General features: G+C 44.0%; 1 protein-coding gene across 1 annotated transcript in view; it reads right to left on the bottom strand.

The window, feature by feature from the left end:
• LOC116863136 (putative ATP-dependent RNA helicase TDRD12) overlaps nt 1–22,576 on the bottom strand; it is a gene marked incomplete at its 3' end in the record, with an annotated part of 38,318 nt that overhangs the window by 11,818 nt on the left and 3,924 nt on the right. The window contains exons 3-12 of the mRNA XM_032850628.1: nt 22,245–22,364; nt 19,303–19,358; nt 18,013–18,098; nt 14,259–14,448; nt 13,621–13,713; nt 6,571–6,665; nt 5,850–5,926; nt 3,010–3,090; nt 1,029–1,089; nt 512–619 (exon numbers count right to left, since the gene is read on the bottom strand). Of these exons, the coding sequence (XP_032706519.1) occupies nt 512–619; nt 1,029–1,089; nt 3,010–3,090; nt 5,850–5,926; nt 6,571–6,665; nt 13,621–13,713; nt 14,259–14,448; nt 18,013–18,098; nt 19,303–19,358; nt 22,245–22,364 (967 nt within the window). The remainder of the gene's footprint in view (nt 1–511; nt 620–1,028; nt 1,090–3,009; nt 3,091–5,849; nt 5,927–6,570; nt 6,666–13,620; nt 13,714–14,258; nt 14,449–18,012; nt 18,099–19,302; nt 19,359–22,244; nt 22,365–22,576) is intronic.

Genomic DNA, 22,576 nt, shown 5'->3' with positions numbered 1-22,576 from the left:
AAATATAGCGTAACTGCCCTGGTAAGTTGTTGCTCCTTATAAGCCTCTTTCCAGAGACACATCTGAAAACTTATCTCAGAAAAGCATGAAGAGAGGCACCTGGGTGGCTCAGTGGGTTAAGCCTCTGCCTTCAGCTCGGGTCATGATCTCAGGGTCCTGGGATCGAACCCCACATCGGGCTCTCTGCTCGGCAGGGAGCATGCTTTGCCCCCCCCACCCCGCCAACTGTCTGCCTCTCTGCCTACTTCTGATCTCTGTCAAATAAATAAAATCTTTTAAAAAAGAAAAGAAAAGCACGAAGAGTTATACAGTGGTTTTGCCAAAGAAATATTATTCACCTATAGGAAGTTAACCTGAAGAACACATGAGAACTTAATAACAAAAGCTTAACAGAGGATTTCAAAGGCTAAGAAATGACTCAAGTGCAGCCTTGGAAGGGTTTCCTAAAAATCCTCCTGTGTTACAACAGGTGAGCATTCCTCCAGGAGCCCGCCTTCAGGAGCACTTTTACCTTTCTCAGGTCTGCCGAAAGTGGCGCCGAGTCCATGGTCAAGCAAGGCTCGATCTTGTTCCGGAGCACGGCCAAGGGCTGCTGGGAGCCGGACCGCAGCCTCTGCAGCTGAGACAGCACGCCTGCCTGTCAGACGCCCGCTGGCAGATGCCCCGCCCCGCCCACTGGCAGAGCCCTGTCCCTGTCACACACAGCAACCCCCCAACCCTGCCAGCACAGGAAGTCAACCACTTTGGGAAAAGGAAGGACGGCTGAGGTAAATATGCTCATCAAAACCCACCCAAACTACCAAAATGAAAGGAAGAGCACCTACTAACCCTCCCACACCCCGCCAAATAATAACAATGTCTCTAAAACAATAATTCACTGGAGAATCTCTAAAAGGGTGTCTTCTTCAGGGAGAGACACTACCTAAGGGGGTTTCTCTTCTCATCTCAAATCCAGACGAGGAAGGAGAGAGACTGAAAGAGTAAAGAGTTGTCGTGGATTTTTAATTTTTTCTGTAGGATTGTCATACCTGCTGCAGATCAGAGATCCCATCCGCTCTCAAAGGATCAGGATTTAAAAACTGCAACAATCTATAAAGTAGTGAAAAGGGCAATGTGAAGGAAAAAGGAGTGTTAGTATTTCTTCAACTGAGTTATAATCTTAATTCTTCCTTGACAGAGATAAAATGAAACATACGGCTGGGCCTTAAGCTGTGCACACCCACTTATGTGCAGATTACTGTACATTACTAAAAATGTACTCTTTTGATTTTCTTGGTAACATTTTCTTTTCTCCAGCATACTTCATTTTAAGACGACAATATGTAATAAGCAAAACACACAAACACATGTTAACTGACTACGTTACTGGTAAGGCTTCTGGTCAACAGTAGGTTATTAGTGTAGCTAAGTTTTGGGGGGGGTCACAAGTTATACGCAGACTTTTAACTGTGTGGGAGGTCAGCACTCCAAATGTCCATGTTGTTCAAGGGTCAACCATATATCCCAAGGCATAGCTATGAAATTACTGCTCGTCCCCTTTTGTACTGTTTTTTGTGCTGCAAAGGCCACAGAGGTCAGGTCAGTATGGTGCTTGCCCCTGAACCCTGGCCCCCGGGCCATGGACACAGCACTGCCAATCCAAGGAACACTTGTTCTGAACATGAAGAAAGACTGCGTGATCACCAGGTAATCTCACGTTGCTGAGAAACCCACCGCTTTCTCCCTTCTGTGCCATAATCCTGAACCACGGGCAGAGTAACTGCCGTAGTTGAATCAATGGGTCCTAAGTAAATGGCATTTCACCCAAGAGGAGAGAAAAATACTACCTTTTAATAGAAAAGTAAAAGGCAAGAGAGTATCTCAGGGTGACTTTTCAAGTTATAATTTAATGTAATGAAAATAAGAAATGAGCTGCATGGGTAACGCAAGGTCTCTCGTTCCAGGGAAAACCATGACATGCAGCCCCACGGCCTCTCGGGAGTAGCATGGAGGACTCCCTGGGAGGAGGGGGTCAACACAGCTGCCCTGATAGCCACCCCCAGATCTGTGGGCTCCAGGGCTACCTCCACAGCCCCTGGCCCAGGATCCAGGAGGCAGGAAGCCCAAATGGCGTTGCAGTCAACGCCCTCCCCGCAGTCATCCCAGGCTGATCATTGGACACAGCTCTCAACTGTCACAGATCCCGGGCCACTGTGGTGACTTCGGAGCAGCCAGTTACTTGGGATATAGTGTTTTTAGGCTGGTATGGTAAGAAATCATAAACATGAGTATGAGAATGTTTCAGGGCTTAAACAAGTATGAAATAAAGTTACTACTCTACTGGTAACAACTCGTCAGTGAATATTTCTTTGTGAATCTGATGAGAGGAAACAAAACAAACCCCCCACCAAAAACAAAAAACCACCACCCAGTTCCATACTGCAAGTAACTACGTAGTTTCTCCAGCCCGTGGAAGACCCCATTAGCATGAGAGAACTGGGAAGGTAGCAGACGTAAACCCACAGAAGATCAACAGCCCCAGAGGCCAACCGTATCTAAATTGCTTCATAAAAATTTACCAAGAGAATAAGGATCAGCATGGGAAGGCAGAAAATGACTACGTACAGGGCGCCTGGGTGGCTCCGTGGGTTGGGCCACTGCCTTCAGCTCGGGTCGTGATCTCGGGGTCCTGTGATAGAATCCCGCCTCGGGCTCTCTGCTCAGTGGGGAAATTGCTTCCCTCTCTCTCTCTGCCTGCCTCTCTGTCTACTTGTGATCTCTCTCAAATAAATAAATAAAAATCTTTAAAAAAAATGACTATGTACAGTGGAACGAAGATTTTACAAGAAAAATCTACCCTAGTGAACAGGAAAAATAATTTCAAAGCCTACAGCAGACACTGTAGGTGTATTTTCCACATGGGAATGCAAGTTTGAAATAAATAATAAAATCATATGTAAATTCTTCCTGCTTATAATTTTATTACAATTATTTCAATAAAATATTTAGAACAAGGAAAAAAATTCATACTTCACACAGCCATTCTTCTCATTGTGTTCTTTCTTCTCGGCCAACCTAAGTGGTTTCTCATTTGGCTTCTGACATAAAGCACTAGGAACCAAAAAACATTCATTAGAATCTCTGAGCCCTTGGGGCGCCTGGGTGGCTCAGTGGGTTAAAGCCTCTGCCTTCAGCTCAGGTCATGATCTCAGGGTCCTGGGATCGAGCCCCACATTGGGCTCTCTGCTCAGCAGAGAGCCTGCTTCTTCCTGCCTCTCTGCCTACTTGTGATCTCTGTCAAATAAATAAATAAAATCTTTAAAAAAAATTTCTAAGCCCATTTGCCCCAATCCTGAAAATGCCTTTATTTTCTGGGAGAAAACTCCCAGTAAGTAGCACAAATGAGTGAGTCCCTCTTCATAAGCAGATCTATTTCTGTGAGAACGGACACTGTCCTCTAAGGGTAAAAACCACACTGAGGGCGCCAGTGATCACCAAGATGGCATAAGGCCTCCACAGCCTGTCTCTCGTCTGACCTCAGCTGGAAACTCTATGTAAAGTGCAGAACCAAAGGGGAGAGAAACCGCCAGCATCGTGGAGAATTCCCTGGAATTTTATACTCCTTTGCCTCCTGGTGTTGGCCTGAGGCCGGCTCAGTAATGCTGCTGCAGTGATGACAGGGGGCTGTCACCCCAAACTCCCTATCTCTAAAGGATCTGGGAAATGGGCCCCAGGGTCCACAGACATGGGGGAACCTCCATCTCTTTCCTTTCTCGTTTACAATGCTGTTTTGCTCCACAAGCGGCCCTAAGCATACAGAACTGTGTAGCCATTTCTCCATGAAAAACCACCACCTACTTGGACAGAGGGAGCATCTAGAAAATGGTCAATGTGAAGAATATCCCGGAAAAGAAAAAAAAGAGAGTGTGCTGGAGAGAGGGGGCCCCCCATCCCTGTCTATGAAGTCCCAGGCTTGCCTCATGTCTGAGCACATTCAGAACAGACCCCAAGCAAAACTGAGGTCACCACCCAAATGGAGCCAGAACCTGGCACCTGAATGGGGTCCCTGACTTACCACTAAAATAAACAGAAACACCACGGCCAGCATTGTCCAGAGGATTTGAATAGAAACCAGCGTCTCACACCATAATATTCAAAATATCCAGAACACAACACACAAAGAGCCAGGGAAACCAGATCAACTGTCAAGGGAGAAGACGACCAGTAGGTGGGAACTCCAGGATGGCAGACAAGTGGGAAGTATCATGTACTTTAAAGCAGCTGTTGCAACCTTGATCCCGAAGAGAGGGAGGGGTGAGCACTCTTGAGTGCAACAGCTACAGTTCTCAGCAAAGAAATATGAACTATAAAAAAAATCAGACAAATTTTAGAATGGAAAAATACGATACATTAAATTTAAAAATTCAGCAGATGTGCTAAATAGCAGGACAGAGATGACAGAAGGTTCAGTTAAGTTAAAGATACCTTAGCAGAATTACTGCTCTGGAGAATAGCAAGGAAAAAGGGTAAAAGAAAAAAAATGAGCCAAGTCTCAGGGACCTTTCAGACAGTATCAAAAGGTGTGCTACTTTGTCTCATCAGAGTCTCAAAAGGACGGGAGAAAGAGACACATGCAGACAACTCCTGTACAGTAGCAACTGAATGCTCTCCAAATCTGATGCAAGACAGACACCTACACATGAAGAACCTTAATGAGCACCAAGCACAAGAACCAGACAGGAGAGAAACTACACCAAGGCATATATAGTTAAACTGCTCAAACCAGAAACAAACAGAAGAATCTCAAATGCAGTCAGAGGAGAAAGACATGCTGCAAACATGGGAACAAAGAAAAAGATGACAGTAGCTTTTGCATTGGGAATCATGCAGCAAGCAGACTGTACGCCAGTATCTTTAAAATACAGGGAAAAAAGAACAGTCAACCTAGAATTCTATACCCAGCAAAAATACCGTTTTTTCAAAAATGAAGCTGAAATAATTTTTCCAGACATGTAAATGTCAAAAGAATCCATCACCAGCAGATCCGCAATATAATCAACAGTAAAGGTAGTTCTTCAGGGACAAGCTCGATACTAGATGGGAGAGCTGGATCCACATATACAGTGAAAAGCACTGATGGTAACCACACAGGTAAACACCGAAGGTATTTTCCTTTCTTCCTGGCCTAGGAGCTTCTCTTCAAGATTGGGTATTTATGCTCATTTCACAAGGGAATGAAAACCTGGTATTTAAATCTCTCGAATTAAAACAGATATTTAAATCTCTCAAAAGACCACTGACTATTTAGGTACAATTGATACTAGAGCCTAAGCTGTATAAAGAACGTGTAAATGAAATGTAGGACGACATGAGCATACAGCCCAGGAGGGGAGGAACGGACCACACAACGTTAAGATCTTACACCGTTTGTGACACGGTGCAATAGTGCGACTTCTCTGTGATTTCACAAACATGATCAGCCTGACACTTGATGTGGACAGGGTTTCAGTCAAAGCCTCAAACACTCCTCATCAGCAGTCAGTCTCTGCCCTCCACCACCGTGTACTACCACCTGCCCTGCACATACCAGCCTTTACAGCAGGACAATTCCACTGCACCGATCTCACAGAAACAACTTTGTCCAACAAGGTAACACAGAGACCCTACGGCCACTACCAATTTTTGGTTAGCTGTGCTACTAACCAGTTGTTCTATGCTTTTCTTTTAAATTAATATAGGTTGAATAAAAATTTCCAGGGCCACTCTTTACCAAAAATGAATCCTTTCCTATCACCAATCATATAGAACACCATGTAAGACAATATTGCCCTCATGTATCTATTCAATTACACTGAATTTTCAAATCATACCTCGTGGCAGGTACATCTGGCTCAGCATATATCGTTATTCCCCTCTTTGTTGGCCAGTACACGGAGGATTTAACACACTGTAAAAAAATTTTTTTAGAAAGAATATGTATGCTAGCAAGATACGTATTCTTATGGAGCTAAAATTCCATGGGAATCATTCTCACAAACAACCATCCCAGATCATTTTCAAGCATGTCTGTACATGGACAAAGAACTGGATAATGTGATTATGCCACTCCTCCAACCACTACATTAAGAATCCAAGTAGCAAGCAGTTGGCACTTCAGATACTCAGCATGTCCTGATATATAATACAGATAAATAATTGCAAATTGTAAATACCAGTATAAATACTGATAAATAACTACAGATACAGCATGTCCTATAATTATTTCACTTGTCTTGTCCAAGGACTGGAAAGACAGGTTAGACTTGAACTATTAGATTGTCCCATAATCTCAGGTTTTCATTCCCTTGTGAAATGAGCATAAATACCCAATCTTGAAGAGAAGCTCCTAGGCCAGGAAGAAGAGGGAATCTGGAGTTCTCTTGTTCTTTTGAATTAGAGCAAACACACAAACTATATATCTTCCTGAAAGACACTACCATAGCCAAGGAATTCTTAACAGAAAACATACTTTGGTTCCTAGATTTCAAACAAGAATATTCTAAAATTAACACTGTATGAACTTTATACCTAGTGAACATTTTAAAATACAACCTTATTTACATCTTTCAAGGAGATGTGCTGTTGTTTCTTTTCAGACTTTTTTTTAGGTGAACCTCTCAATGAATCTCTACATTTTATAGTTCCATCTGCAAAACAAAAAGTGAAAAAGTCCTATCTTAGAAAGTGCTATTAATAGAAAATGATTATAAACTTAAAAGTACAATCATAAAAACCTTAATACATGAAATTTTTATGGAATAGGGTTTTGAATTGAACTTGAGGAGATTAAATTTAAAAATTTTGTTTCAGGGACGCCTGGGTGGCTCAGTGGGTTAGCCGGCTGCCTTCATCTCAGGTCACAATCCCAGCATCCTGGGATCGAGTCCTACATTGGGCTCCTTGCTCCACGGGGAGCCTGCTTCTCCCTCTGCCTCTGCCTGCCACTCTGCCTGCCTGTACTCTCCCTATCTCTCTGAGAAATAAATAAATAAAATCTAAAAATAAATAAATAAAAATAAATTTTTTTGTTTCAACCCTTGTCACATTAAAAGATGTTTAAATAATTCCTTTACTATTTTACAAGCAATTAAACTGGATTTACTTTCCCACCTTGGCAGACCATTATTTTTCAAAGAGGGCCACAACATGTCTCCCAACATACATGCTCTTCTTACAATTTGACACGGATATGTGTCCTGCTGAGAAATGGGCTCTGTACTGCCATCCCATGAGCCACAGGGCGGAGGCTGGGGGGCGGGCAGTTGTAAACAACATGGAAGTGGGGTTACGTTACCTCAAAGCTAGCCAGCCAAAATGCCAGGTACTTATGACCTGTCCTCTTGAATGCTGTCAAAACCCAGCCAGCATGCTGGGAAGAAGCTGAAGCAGCCCCATGGAAAGGTCACTATAGGTATTTCAGATTAGCCCCCAATCATGGTCCCAGCTAAAGGCTACAATCAGCTGCCAGAGATGTCACTGCATAAGTTTCAAATGAATCCATCTGCTTCATCACCACCAGCCTTCAGGTCTCCCCAGCTGAGGCCCCAGCCACTGGGGAACTGAGACAAACCCTTTCTGTTGTGCCCCCCTCTGAATTCCCAACCACAGAATCCATACATGATATAAAATGGCTTACACCACTAAGCATTATCAAATGTTTGTCACAAAGCGATCAGAACCAGAGCATCAACTGTAACTGTTTAAGCAATGATTCGGGACGACACCTGTGCATCTCACTTCTTAACCGCACATCAGGCACAGAAGGCATTAGGAAACAGGCTGAATCTGAGTAGCGGGCAGCAAAATTCTAAAGCAGACTCTTTCAAATATCTTTATTCTTTTTTTTTTAATTTTATTTATTTATTTTTAAACATATATTTTTATCCCCAGGGGTACAGGTCTGTGAATCGCCAGGTTTACACATTTCACAGCACTCACCATAGCACATACCCTCCCCAATGTCCATAATCAAATATCTTTATTCTTTAGGCCTTTAGGATTTGGAAAAGTGACAAACACTGTTCTGTGAATCTGAATAATCAAGCAAGGTAATTACGCTTGGGTAAAAACTGAGGCTTGGTGGCTCAGTGGGTTAAAGCCTCTGCCTTCCGCTTGGGTCATGATCCCAGGGTCCTGGGATTGAGCCCCACATCAGGCTCTCTGCTCAGCAGGGAGCCTGCTTCCCTTCCTCTCTCTGCCTGCCTCTCTGCCTACTTGTGATCTCTGTCTGTCAAATAAATAAATAAAATCTTTAAAAAAAAAAACAAAAAAAAAAACAACTGAGGCCTGATGCAAAGAAAAAGAAAAGGATATCAATCCAGCAATTGTTTTTTAGGACACTACACAAGCAATCCTGGAAAGTGTTCACACTAAGCATCAATAAGAGAAACACAACCGAAATGACAAGGTACACCTTTTATCTATTAAATAACATAAGTCACTAAAACAAATAGTAAACACTGGAAATGTGAGATGATGTTGTAAACTGGTCTAATCTTTCTTTAAAGTAATTTGGTGCCCAAGCCTGCTTGTCATGGAATCTTGGGGTCTGAAAATACATTCTCTCTTGAGGGTGTTTCATTATAGCCAAAAATAAAAACTCTGCTCTGGATCCAGGAGTGAAGGTGATGGACGAAATTTGCTCAGATAATAAATGTCCATGCAACACAAGCTTTCAAAAAAAACAACAAAGTCTACAAATCAATGTCATTATAAATGTTAAAAAAAAAAAAAACAAACCCACAAAGGTTTTGTCAGGCAGTAGAGATTCACACCTGAGGAAACGGAGATAAAAGAGCACCTGAAAAGGACTCTAAAATAAATATACTAAAGATACCCAAGAGATAAAAAGGATTCAGGTTCATGAAACAAACTGAGTGGATATAAAAAGAAACACAGACATGAAAAAGAACCTATCAGAACTCCAGCGGCAAGAAACAGTCATCAGATTGAAAATTCAAAAAGGTAAAGTTAATATTAAGCTGAAAGCTAAGAGAAAAGTGGTAATTTTAAAGAATTAAGAAAACCTTTCAAAACTGAGTCCAGAGAAATAAAAAGTAAATGCAAAGAAAGCTATAAAAAATAGATGATAAAGAAACACTAATCTACATCTAAGAGGAAAGAGGATAACATTTTTACAAATGTTAACATCTAATGCTTTTCAGAAATTCAAGTTACACATGAATTCTGCAATTAAAAAATTCCATGTGTTAACAAATAAATCTGAACCATCCACTCTTAGACACATTGTAAAGAAACTGCAAAATTATCAAGGATAAAAAGAAAAATCTAAAAAAACATCAACAGAACATAGTAATTACTTACAAAAGAAAAACCAACAGATTGACAGATGAGGAGAAAATGAACCACTATCTCCACTGTTGGAGGAAAATAAAGAACAACCCTGGAATACCATATCTGGTTTAACTATTAGCAGATGTTAACATCTATTACCCACAATCCCCTTCTGAAAGTACTAAAATATGTATCTGAGAAAGAAGAAAAATAAACCAGCCATGGAAATAATAATCCTAATAACATTAATAACCTAATTTAAGATAGTAGTAGGGAAGCCAGAAGGGGGAGCTCTCAGGCTGTAGCAGCCCTCACAGCCTCTTGTGGACCCAACAGGAAGAGATGCACCTTGCATCTTCCAACAGGAAGAAACCCAGAATTTCTCCTTGCCCAGCAACAGTCCAGCCAATGAGAGACTGTCACAACTCAGTCAATGAAAAGCCACTACACTATGGACTCCCACTTTATTCCAACGGACTTTTTAACAGCCCCTCCCAAGTCCCCCCTTTACCTCTGTAAAAGAGCCACCTTCTCCTTTGTACTCTGGATCGCCACATCGTTTTGCTGTAGTTGCCTGTCCTGAACTGTAATTCTCTACTATTCCCAAATAAACCCATTTGTTGGTAAAATAACTGCCAGTTTTGTTCTCAAGATCGACTATATATATATATATATATATATATATATATATATATATATATGCCCATGTGTGCTGATCGATAAGTCAAATGAATGACAACAATGCAAAGTGCAAAGGACAAGAGGAAGGGATTAGGAATATTTTGTTATCATACTTGCACTGCGAAGTGGTACAGTGTTACCTAAAAGTGGACTCGGACTGGTTGTAAAAGCATATTGTAAACCCTAAGGCAACCACTAAAATAAGTGAAAAAAAAGTATAACCAATATGTTAAGAAACGAAAGAAAACAGAATCATATAAAATGCTTAATTACAACTACAGATAGCACAGAAAGAGTGGAAGACAAAAACAGGAGCAAAACACAAGGGAATGAACAGAAAATCGTTAAAAAAAAAAAGGTCAATATTAATCCAACTCTACCAATAATCACTTTAAATGGCAATGGTCTAAATACACCAATCAAAGAGGTCGTCAGAGTGAACAAAAACAAGACCCCACCAACTACATGTTGTCCACACTTCAAATATAAAGACAGAAATAAAGAGATGAAGAAAAATACACCATGCTAACACTAACCAAAGAAAGCTGAAGCAGCTACATTAATTTCAGACAAAGTGGAGTTCAGAACAAGAAAAATTATGAAGGATAGAGGCATTAATTACATAGTGATAAAGGAGTCAATTCTCCCAGAGGACCGAGCAGTCCTTAAGGCAGATGTGCCTAACAAGAGAGCATCACAGTATGGCCATAAAAAGATGTGAAAAATTTAAAAGAATACAAATTACACAATGTATGCTCTCAGACCATAATGGAATCAAACTAATTCAGAAACAAAAAGATAGCTGGGAAAATCCCCAAACACTTAGAGATTAAACAACACACTTCTAAATTACACTTGGATCAAGAAGAAATCTTGAGAAATTTAAAAATAGCTTAAACTGAATGAAAATTATGATACAGCTTATCAAAATTTGTGGGATGTAGTGAAAACAGTACTTGGAAGGTAACTTATAGTATTAAATGTGTATATAAGAAAAGAAGACAGATCTCAAGTCAGATCTAGAAGCTATCCTCCTAGCTTGGAAATGGCTGCCTTCTTGTGTGTCCTCACATGGAGGAGAGGAAGCCCTCTGTGTCTCCTCCTCCTCTTAACAAGGGCACCAGTCCTATTGAACTAGGGCTCCACTCCCAGGACTAACTACCTCTTAAAGAACTCTATCCCTAAATACAGTTACACCGGGGGTGGTTAGGGCTTCAAACATACGAATACATAAAATATTTTTTATTTTTTTTTTTTTTTTTTTTTTAAGATTTTATTTATTTATGAGAGAGAGAGAGAGAGCGAGCACAGGCAGACAGAATGGCAGGCAGAGGCAGAGGGAGAAGCAGGCTCCCTGCAGAGCAAGGAGCCCGATGTGGGACTCGATCCCAGGACGCTGGGATCATGACCTGAGCCGAAGGCAGCTGCTTAACCAACTGAGCCACCCAGGCGTCCCCATAAAATATTTTTTAAAAAAAGACAGAGTCTAGAACTGATAAGCCTAGAAATGGTAAATTAAAACTGAAAATTAATTAATTGTAAAGGTTTCAAAATCTAGAGACAACCGTCCAAATAAAAAGGTAAAAGGAGGGGCGCCTGGGTGGCTCAGTGGGTTAAAGCCTCTGCCTTCGGCTCAGGTCATGATCCCAGGGTCCTGGGATCGAGCCCCGCATCGGGCTCTCTGCTCAGCAGGGAGCCTGCTTTCTCCTCTCTCTCTGCCTGCCTGTGATCTCTGTCTAATAAATAAATAAATAAATCTTTAAAAAAAAAAAAAAACAAAAAAAAAAAAAAAAAGGTAAAAGGAATGATAAAGGTTTACCTCGCAGGAACAGCCTGAGGTGAGAAGAGGCCGGAAAGAGAAAATTACTTCTCATCACTTTTCATTAGCTCTGCACTATTTGATTGTTTAACTAAGTATTAACAAAGTATTATACTTTGATTTTAAAAACATAAGACAATTTCAAAGAGAAGTACCAAAAAATACAGTTGAAATACCTTCTCACCACGATTACAAGGAAAAGGAAATCTGTGCTTGGATAAGGAGCACCTAGTAATCTTGCTTTCACATGACCATCAGTTACATCTCCCATCAGCTTCCCTTTCCTTTACCATCAACCTTTTCCTTTTCAAAGACACACGCAATGGATCTTGACACTGATCACGGTAAGGAAAAGTGGGAAACAGTCACTGTCCAGCAACCTGGGGCTACTTAAACAAACAAACAAACAAAAAAACAAAAAAAAACCATGACATATTCACATGACAGAAGGCTGGGCAGTGGCCGCACACTACATAAAATGCCTGGTGTTTCTCCTGCTCCAGTAGGAGCGGGCATGTATTTTTATTTCCATTTGTATTTCTTCCTTCAGTAACAGGGGCACGTTTCAGGAGAAAAACTCAGCTGAGACCCCTACAGGAGGCACATCAGAAATAAGGGGGGGGGCAATGTGCCACGTGGGCCCCAGGCCAGGGGCAGGGCCATGTCAGCTGGATCTATGGATCCCCCATTTAATCAAGTCACTGTGATGGGAACAGCGTTTCCCTCCATCACCCAGCAGGAGGGACACCAAGATCCCATCCGTCTCACATCAGAGCTCATGTCCTTAAACTCACGTGATCCTGGACACATGTGACCTTGAAGTTCATCCATACGTTAACTGAAAAACACTCCACAGAGGTATGTATGGAATTAAATTTCTGTGAGGTAAAAATGTCACCCACAACCCTCAGGAGTGGAGAACTCTGGAAAGCAAGAGCCTAACATTTCAGTAAGTAGCTATTAAAAATGACAGGTTTTTAAACCTTTGATTATCTGTATTTTTTCTATGATAAACAATATTACCAAAATAATTAAACACAACACTAACTGTAGGAAGTAATTTTGAAGGCAAAAGCTTTAACTTAGTTGAGGTTACGATGTTCCGTGTGTGAAACACTTGGTGTACCTGCGCCCAGTGGAAGAGGCAAGTAGCGCAGGAATTACCAGAGGGTGCCCGAGAATCAAAGGGGCTGGCAGAGCCCACTCTGGTCCAACAACTGCAATCCGTTACATACCCTGGAGATATGGAGTTAAACACTAGGTGTCCCTACCCTCCTAAATGCCTCTTGCTTTTATGTGCCCCACTGCTTAAAATAAAAATCACTCACAAATCCATACATACACTCTGAGAACACGTAATCATCACTTGCGTATGGTTGGGCTGGAATAAATCAGCTCTGCACATAAACATAGACCTGTTATGTGTGTTCTTTACAGTAAAATCCTCTAAGTAAGGGGCCGCCAGGATGGCTTAAGTCGATTAAGTGTGCAACTCATGATTTCAGCTCAGGTCACGATTTCATGGGTCTGCGGGGAGTCTGCTTGGGATTCTCTCCCTCTGCCCCCCACCCTAGCCGGCTCTGCTCACACGTGCACACACTCTAATACATAAATAAATCCTTTTAAAAAATCCTCTAAGTAAGAACCACAAGGCCAGGTTATTTCTGTCAGCATCTACATCATCAATTGGTTCCATGAGATGGAGAGAGAATCGGCGCAGCCCTTCTACACAGCCTTCTAATCTTTACAGAGTTGAGAGTGTTCTTTTATGCCAGCTAGACATAAGTAAGGCAAGCAAGTAAACTTACCCACGATCATAGCAGTCGGCCCAAGTTCACCAACAACACCCTTGGGCCACGGATGCTGGAGGGACTGAGCCAGAAAAGTTAAACCATGTGAATCTGACAGAAAGAACACAATTCAGGATTAAAGCATGAAATAAAACCCAAATGACAAATGCAAAACTCAGCAACATACTCTTTCAGCTCCTGCTTTTGCTGGAAGGTCATGAGAGACCTAACGGGGCAGGAAAGCAACGTGAACAAGTGAAGGACAATGGAGCTCAGAAAGAAACACCTCTGATCGTTTCCACGGTCCATGGCGGTCTCTTCTCGCATTTCCCTCCTAATAAACAGATCTTCTGAAAAGGGTCTAAAACGGTAAACATTGACTTTGTTTGGGTAATATCTTTCAGTTATAAACTTCTGGACTTCAGAAAATTTAACTCCATGTTAAGAAGAAATTGAGGACAGTTTTTCGGCATTCTCGTAAAAGCAAACGAGCAGGTCAGGACTTCAAAGCCTGTCACACACCCACCAGGGTTTAATCAATAGCCCGAGTCCCTGCCTGCATGTGGGGAAAGGTTTGTATGACTCACATCAGTACGACAAGATTCGTATAAATAAGACAGTTTAAAAGAAACACCTATTGGTGAGAATCCACTCACTTTCCATTCCTTGATGATCTTTTCCTTGTAAGAACATTGGCCAGAGAGTGAGTGCTGGATTGAGTCTCCTGGAGAAGGATGCGGACTTCGTACTCAATCTTGATTTCTCTACAGAATCAACGTTCTTATTCTCCTTGGGTGATATGTAACGAGCAAAGTTCTTCGCAACCAGATCGTCATTAACACAGACCTGCACAATTTGCAACATTTCATGAACAAGACATTTAAATAGAGTCAAGTGACTGTTCAGAAAATATCCCAAACTTAACCCCAAATTTCAGTCTTCAGAAAATATTATTTTATAGAACATAATCTGATAGAAACTGATCTCTTGACTCCTGCTCTGGTAATGGTGGACTAGATACTTCTGGCCAACGCTCCTGGTAAGAAAAACAGTAGAATCTGTATAAAACATTAAAAAATATCTTCTTGAACAAAGCATCAGGGAGCTAACATGACTTTGCCAGGCAAAGATCTAGGGGGATGACAAAGACAAAGCACCAATCACAAAAGGAAACCTGATAAAAATTCAAAATTTAAATTTTAGACTATCAAAATTTAAAAATTTCTACTCTTCAAAAGACACTATTAAGAGATGAAGGGCAATCCACAGACAGGGAGAAAATATTTTTAAAATCTGGATGGAAATGTATCCAGAATATATTAAGAGCTCTCAAAATGCAATAAGAAGATGATAAACAACCCAACTAAAAAATGGGTAAAATACAATGGGATATTACTCAGCCATAAAAAGATGAGATTCTTTATTTGCAACATGAATGGACCTAGAGGATAGTATGCTAAGTGAAATAAGACAGAGACAAACACCGTATGATTTTACTTATATGTGGAATGTAAAAAAACAAATGAATAACAAGCAAATAGCACAACAGACCCATAGATACAAAGTACTGATGGAGGCCAGAGGGGCGGGGGGGGGGTTTGTGCAAAAGGGTGAAGGGGAGAGGGAGATAAGGTCTCCAATGTGGAAGGAGTAAGTCAGGGGAAATAAAAGGTACAGTGGGAAAAGAGTCAATGGTATTATAATGGTGTGTGATGAGCACAGCATAAGGCACAGACTCATCCAACCACTCTGTTGTACACCTGGAACATCCTGTACCAACTTTACTTCCATTTAAAAAGTTTTCTGGGGGCGCCTGGGTGGCTTGGTGGGTTAAAGCCTCTGCCTTCGGCTCAGGTCATGATCCCAGGATCCTGGGACTGAGTCCTGCATCGGGCTCTCTGCTCTCTCTCTCTGCCTACTTGTGATCTCTCTCTGTCAAATAAATAAATAAAATCTTTAAAAATAAAAAAAAAATAAAATAAATAAAATAAAAAGTTATCTAGGGCACCTGGGTGGCTCAGTGGGTTAAGCCTCTGCCAGTCCCTGGTTCATAAAAGAGAAGTCTTCTTCAAGACTTCTTCAAGTCTTCTTCAAGGGTGGCTCAGTCAGTTAAGCGTCTACCTTCGGCTCAGGTCATGATCCCAGGGTCCTGGGATCGAGCCCCACATCAGGCTCCCTGGTCAGTGGGGAGACTGCTTCCCCCTCTCTCTCTCTGCTTCTCTGTCTACTTGTGATCTGTGTCAAATAAATAAATAAAATCTTTAAAAAAAAGTTATCCAAAAAATGGGGTAAAGATCTGAATGCACACTTCATCAAAGATACATAGATTGCAAATAGCATATGGAGAGATACTCACTGTCGTAAGTCATTAGGGAAATGCAAAGTTAAACCACAATGATACCTCAGCACAGGCCCATCAAAGTAGCCATCCAAGCCCTGAAGAGGACATGAAGGAACCGGGGCTCTCATCCACTGCTGACCGGACTGTACAACAGTTCACCGCTTTGGAAAACCCATCTGGCAGCCTCTTACTAAGTACAACCCCATCCAGAAATTTGATTCCTAGGCACTCACCCAAGAAAAATGAATGCAAGGGTTCACAGGAAGAACTATACATGAATATTCATACCAACTTCATTTATAACAGCCTCAAACTGGCCACAACTCAAATGTCCAAAAGACGTGAACAGGTAAATCCGCTGTAATACATCCAGACAAGAGAAGAGTATTTGACAATACAAGGGAAACGTGGACACATGCTAAAAATAACTTCGCTGCATGAAAGAAGCCAGGCCAAGAAGAGAAAAACCCTGGGAAATCCTTGTGCTTCCTTAGGGAGCTGGAAAAGGATGCCAGGCACCGTTTTTCTGGCAGTGATGACCTCACACGTCCGCCGTATGTTTCTCTGCTAACAAGTGTACCCTCTGCACTCCCTCACCCGAAGTACAGTCACAGAGGGAAAGGGACCTACTTGAAAAGCAAGAAGAGAGAAGGAGGTCAACAGAGAAGTTTAAAGATGTTTCACCAGACTGGTCCAATTGCCAGCATTTTGTTATTTTTACCAAACTGCAAAATAAGGAATGAAAAGCCACAGGTGAAACGGACAAGGCCATGGGGGATCCCAAAATGCCCCACAAAGAATAACAAACGAATCTTACTGCAAATGAGTAACATCATCACAGTGAAGGAGGGAGGGGAAGAAAAGAACTAACCTAAGTAACTTCAGAATACTGTTTTGGCTGCATGCTTTTTGCCTTTAGACAAACTTCTTTTTCACAAGAATTGTGAGTTAGCAATTCTGGAATTACTTTATGTGAATATTAGGATTAATCAAATTAAGTATATCTAACAAGTGCAGGTTTCTCACTGCTAGAAACATGTATCAAGATAAGTAACGGGGAATGAGAGGTACAAGAGCTCCTTTTTTTTTTTTTTTGGAGAGAGAGAGAGAGAGAGAGAGAGAGAGAGAGAATATGAATGAGTGCACACATGCATGAGCCGGGGAGGAGAGAATCTTAGGCAGGCTACATGCCCAGCATGCAGCCTGACAGGGGGCTTGATCCCTCAACCTTGAGCCAAAATCAAGAGTCAGACGCTGAGCCACCCAGATGCCCTGATACCAGAGCTCTTAATACATGTAGACAGACAGATACACGTACAGACAGACAGATCCAGGCATCAATCTGTGGGGCCACGGGTGACTCCACATACATGTACTTCCTGTCTGCGGAGAGCGCCTACAACCACTGACACCCTAGCAGCAGGAAGCACATCTCATGCCCCAGTTTTGCTATCTGGACACCACTCTTCTTGGAGAAGTGGTTGATTCTAGGGCTGGGCTGGAGAACAACAAAATTAGCCTAAAGCATCTGTGGCACCAAAAATAGCAAGTTCCCAGCGATGATGGGGCACAGTGAAAGGACACGCAAGCCACTTTGAAGAAGCTGCTAATGGCCAAATCTGGGACGATCTGAACAAGAAAATGATGACAGTAATGGAGTCTATTCCCTAAAGTAACACCAACAGCCAAGAGTCTACACTGAGATATATTACCGAACCAATTAGTAAATGGGGGCAATGGGCCAGTTCTTCTGTACAGAGTTCCAACTGAAAATGGAGAAGGCCTGGGGCGCCTGGGTGGCGCAGTCCATTAAGCGTCTGACTCTTGGTTTCACATCGGGATCCCGGGGTCACGAGATCAGCCCTGCGCGGCTCTCCGGCTCTCCGCACTTGGCATGGGGCCTGCTGAGATTCTCTCCCTCGCCCCTCCCCTCGCTCCAAAGAAACAAAACACAAAAACCTTCCATGCTGTGTGAATGGCATTCTTTTCCTTGGTGTTTACTTTGTTTTGTTAAAATAAAAAATTTAAATAAGGATAAAACATTTCTGAAATACAATTCTTTCACTCACTTTTTCATTTTTTATAGTTGCATAAAGGTAGACCTCAAAAGCATCTTCTTCCACAGCACATAATTTGGCTTCCACCTGGGTGGTTGCTAAATAACATAAGTGAAAAAAAATAAATCAGCTGATACTGAAGCAATTATATTTCACCTAATTACCTGTGCTGACCACCTGGGGTCACACAGGGTCACCAGAGCTAACAGCTGGAGCAGCAGCCTTCTGCGGGTGGGTGAGCAGAGGAGAAGGCTTCTGGCATGAAGTCGGCACATACCCTCCACCCCCAACTCCACAGCTGCTGCCTCCCGCCCCCCCACAACACCTCCGCCAGCTGTTCTTGACCCTCTTCCCTTCCAGCGACTCCCAAATCCACTTCCCGCTCAGTCTTTCACCTGAGTCCATTGCTCCCTGCAAACACCCCATCAGAGTGCTCAGCGACTCGGAACCCAGCACCCACACAGCAGCTCTGGGCACGGGGACCCTGCAAGCCCTGGGCTCAGTCCTTCACTTCACAGCTGTCCCTGTCCCATCTCGGGAAGGAGGCTGGACTCAGAGAAGGCTGTAGGGAAGCCGCAGGGCAGGATGCCATCCCAGGCGCTCTGCTCCCTCCAGCACACCCCGCCCCTCCCGGGCTCACAAGGTCCGAGACTCCAAATCCAGAGGCCCTCCCAAGCTCCCATTTCCCCCAGGGCCCAGCATCAGGCTACTCTGGCCAGAGAGCGGGGTGGTGGAGGAGACGAGCCAGCACCCCAGGCATTTCACGCCTGCTTCTCCTCAGAGCAGCCCAGACGGCCAGTACAGGGACTTGGCCCCTGCCTGCCGGGCGGTCAGGACAGATGGCCTGAATTACAGGTGAAGCTGTAATTCACTGGCAGCAACAGACAATACAGACAGCACGCTGCACAGCTGCTCTGCGACAGGCTGCACATCCGAAACTGGCAATAATGCTCACGACACCATCAGTATCCACGAGAAAAGCTCAGCTTCCATCACCTGTTGCTGTGGGAAAAGCACGTGCATTTGGCAGGGCGCGGCTCCCATGCAAACGAAGGGCCCCTCAGCCAAACAGCCCCTTTCTCCTTTCAACTCTCAATACTGACGTCCACACCCACCCCCAAACTTTCACGGATGCAGAGTCGCTGTGACACAGGGCAGGAGGAGTCCCAGGTAACAGATGAACCCCCATGAGGAGGGGCCAGAAGCCGAATGTGCCCATCTCAAACCCCCTCGCCGATGGAAAGACAAAGCGGCCTGGGCATCAGTTCAAAGCAGGCTGCGACAACAATGCACCTGCCTCACCTTTCAGGATGTTCTGGAAGTACTGAGTAGCTGCGCTGTCCCACTTCTTGGTAGGTCTGGAACGGTAAACAGATGCAACCTTACCAAATAAAAATCAGAGGCTAGGACACAGACACCACCTCGTGAGCCATGCGCTGGCCGTTCCTAACATTACTTGCTGAATATATGATGCCTGGCTCCACTTTGGGGGGGGGGGGGACAATCCCACCCGCACCCCACAACGGGCTCCCCTCACCACTGCCGCCTGCACCCAGCGCAGAGACTAAGAACAGGTTCATCCTGGGGCTTCCTGAGCAGCCCGTGCCTGTCACCAGGGCATCACCTGTCCCAGCACTGGTGTCCCCAGTGACCCAGGACCTGTCTCTCTCCACAGCCAAACACAAGCCCCTGGGGGCAGGGATGCTGTACATGCAGGCTGGCACAGAGCAAGGGCTCCGCCTGTGATGGGGAGACCAACAGGGAAAGAGAGGCTGTGGGAGAGCCACCGGCCAGTGTCTACTGGTACACCTGCCCTGCCGACACCTGTCCTCTGTCTCCCACATTCTATCATCTTGCCCCTCCCTGTGCTCTGGGAAGGAAATCATAAGAAGAGTTGTAGGCAGTGGAAGATGAAGAGAAACCAGTATTCTGAAGCAAGGAGCAATAATAACATAATAAATGGAAGAGTGCTAGGTTTTTACATTTCTCTGCTGGTTTGATTTCCCAGATCAGTGATGGTTTGATGCCACCATCATCCTCGAAGGGCTGCTTTAAGGATTAAATGAGGTAATACATAAAGCCCCTAGCCCCACGCCTAGGTGAAGGTATTATTTTATTTTATTAAAAAAGATATTAAGCACATTACTTCAAGAAAATCACAAAGGATTCCTAAAAGTTAAAAAAATTACATCAGCGGTTCTAAACCCTTGGTACACACAAAGAAATTACCTAGTTAGTGGAAAAAAAAAAAAAAAAGAAGTGAATTTCTAATAAGAAAATGGACCAAGGGGCACCTGGGTGGCTCAGTGGGTTAAGCCTCTGCCTTCGGCTCAGGTCATGATCTCAGGGTCCTGGGATGGAGCCCCGCGTCGGGCTCTCTGCTCAGCAGGTAGCCTGCTTCCCCCTTCTCTCTCTCTGCCTGCCTCTCTGCCTACTTTCTCTCTCTCTCTCTCTGCCAAATAAATAAATAAATAAATAATCTTTAAAAAAAAGAAAAAAAGAAAATGAACCAAGAGAAAAATCAATCTAGGTTATCCAAAGGTAAACCATTCATTCAGTAAAGGTGTCTGTCTCTCTCTCTCTCACACACACACATACACAAATAACCCCATGAAGAGATACCTAACTTCACAAGTTAGAAAAATACAAATTAAAACAAAATACCATCTTCACACAGCAAACAAGCAAAAGTGGAAAAGCTCGATGACCGGCAACACTGCACGGAAAAGCAGTGCTCTCTGTACCCCAGTGATGGGAGCATACACCGCTAGTCCTTCTGGAGGGCCACTCGGCAAAATCTATCACCCCCGTAATCCACATATTGAGACAGACATTCTAGATGAACTACCCACACGAAGGGACGACATGTGTCTGCACGGAGGGTGTGTCCACAGCTGGAGAATGTGGTCATGCAGAGGGGGCGAGAACGAGGGGGGCCACTGAGGGAGAGCTGGGCATGGACAGACTGGCACCAGAGTGGGGGGTGAGCAGCTGGCTGTTCTGGAAGAGGGACAGGTGGGAGGCAGGGGTTGCTGCTATGTGAGGGACCCACTTTTCCAGAGTCTCTGAGGGCAAAGAGGGTATGGGGGGGCCGCAGGGAACCTGGCAGGGCACGCTGGCGTCAGCCGGGACAAGCAGGCTCAGCGTCTATTACTGAAGCTTCTCGGGCCGGCCACAGGGCCCTGTGTTTACCATCTCAAGGGAATGACAGGTGCTGGGGGGAGCAGGGAGGGGCAATGGAGGGTCTCCATAGATCCTGCAAAAGCATTCATAAGAGGGCTGCCTTCCAAGTTCAGAGAACAAAATGCAACATCACCAGGACATGCAAGTTAAGGCGGAACTGTGGTGTGCCCAGTGTTTCTTCCCTTAACCCCACAGTCCTGGGGGGAGGGGAGGGCTCCCCAGGACATCAGGTAGCACTGAGTCCAGACAGCCATACCCCTGACACAGCAGTGCCCAGTGTGGGGGACCCTGGTGGGTCCGGCACAAACACTGGCAAAGTGGCCCAAGACTAGGAAAATGGGGCAAAGACAGGGGCTGGCCGGTTATGTGCATTTGGGCATGCATGTCCGCATCTCCACACCATGTTTTATTTGGACTGATGCATATGCTTACAGGAATGTGCAGCGCACAGTGGTCTGCAAACACTGCAGCTGGCTCTCCAGAGAGGAACAGCTGCATACAGCAATAGCCAGTTACGTTCACCCCCAAAGCGTGACAGTAGAAGGCAGTAAGTACGTGCACTAGCGAAGAGCTTCAGCACACTCTTGGGTTAAATCTGCAAATGACGCTGTAGGTTCTAATTTTCATGAAGGCTCCACACAAATGAACCCATATAAAGCACTGAATGAGGTCTCCAAGTTCAGAGCCTGAACAGGTCCCAGAGGCCTGGGGGGGGGGGCCTGGAGAAAAATGCAATGGACTTTTTTTTTTTTAATGCTCCATGATCCTGTGTTCCAGCCTTTCTCTTTACAGTTAATTTATTACTTTTTGCAAATTAAAAGAAGTTGCAGAGCCCAGACCTCAGCCCCCCTCTAAGGCCCCTCGACGGCAGTCTGGAAGGGGGGGTACCCCGGGAGCTCTGCTCAGAGCCAGGGGCGACACACCGACTCCGAGGTCTCCTAAAGAACAGAGGTTCCTGGAATCTCTTAGCGCTTCTCCAGGGGAACGGATTCCACACAAACCTCAGACACTCAATTTCAGACTTCTGTCCTGCTCCAGCATCCCCCACCAGCGGTACTTACACGATCTCAGCGCTGTCTTCACAGAAGTCAATGTGCAACGTGACAGGCTTCGTGCAGTACAGCCTGAATTTCTTCGCTCGGTAGGGAAGCCGCATAAAGGTTTCAACTGCGACTCTGATGCTTCACAGTGAAACAGAAACATTTCCTTTACAAAGCGGACTTCTATAGAGCAGATTTCTTTAAAGTACACTCCCCTGGTGACTGACATACCTAAAACACACCCAAACCACTTCTTTCTGTTTCTAATACAGCAACCAGCAGCAGAGAGAGCGGGCAGACCTGTGCCCCAGTCTTACTCTTCTCGTGTATAAAAGCATAAGATGGGGGCACCT

The sequence above is a fragment of the Lontra canadensis genome, unplaced genomic scaffold (genome assembly GCF_010015895.1).
Source record: "Lontra canadensis isolate GAN:19392208 unplaced genomic scaffold, GSC_riverotter_1.0 scaffold587, whole genome shotgun sequence".
NCBI classification, from domain to species: domain Eukaryota; kingdom Metazoa; phylum Chordata; class Mammalia; order Carnivora; family Mustelidae; genus Lontra; species Lontra canadensis.
This window is presented reverse-complemented; position numbering and strand designations above follow the sequence as displayed.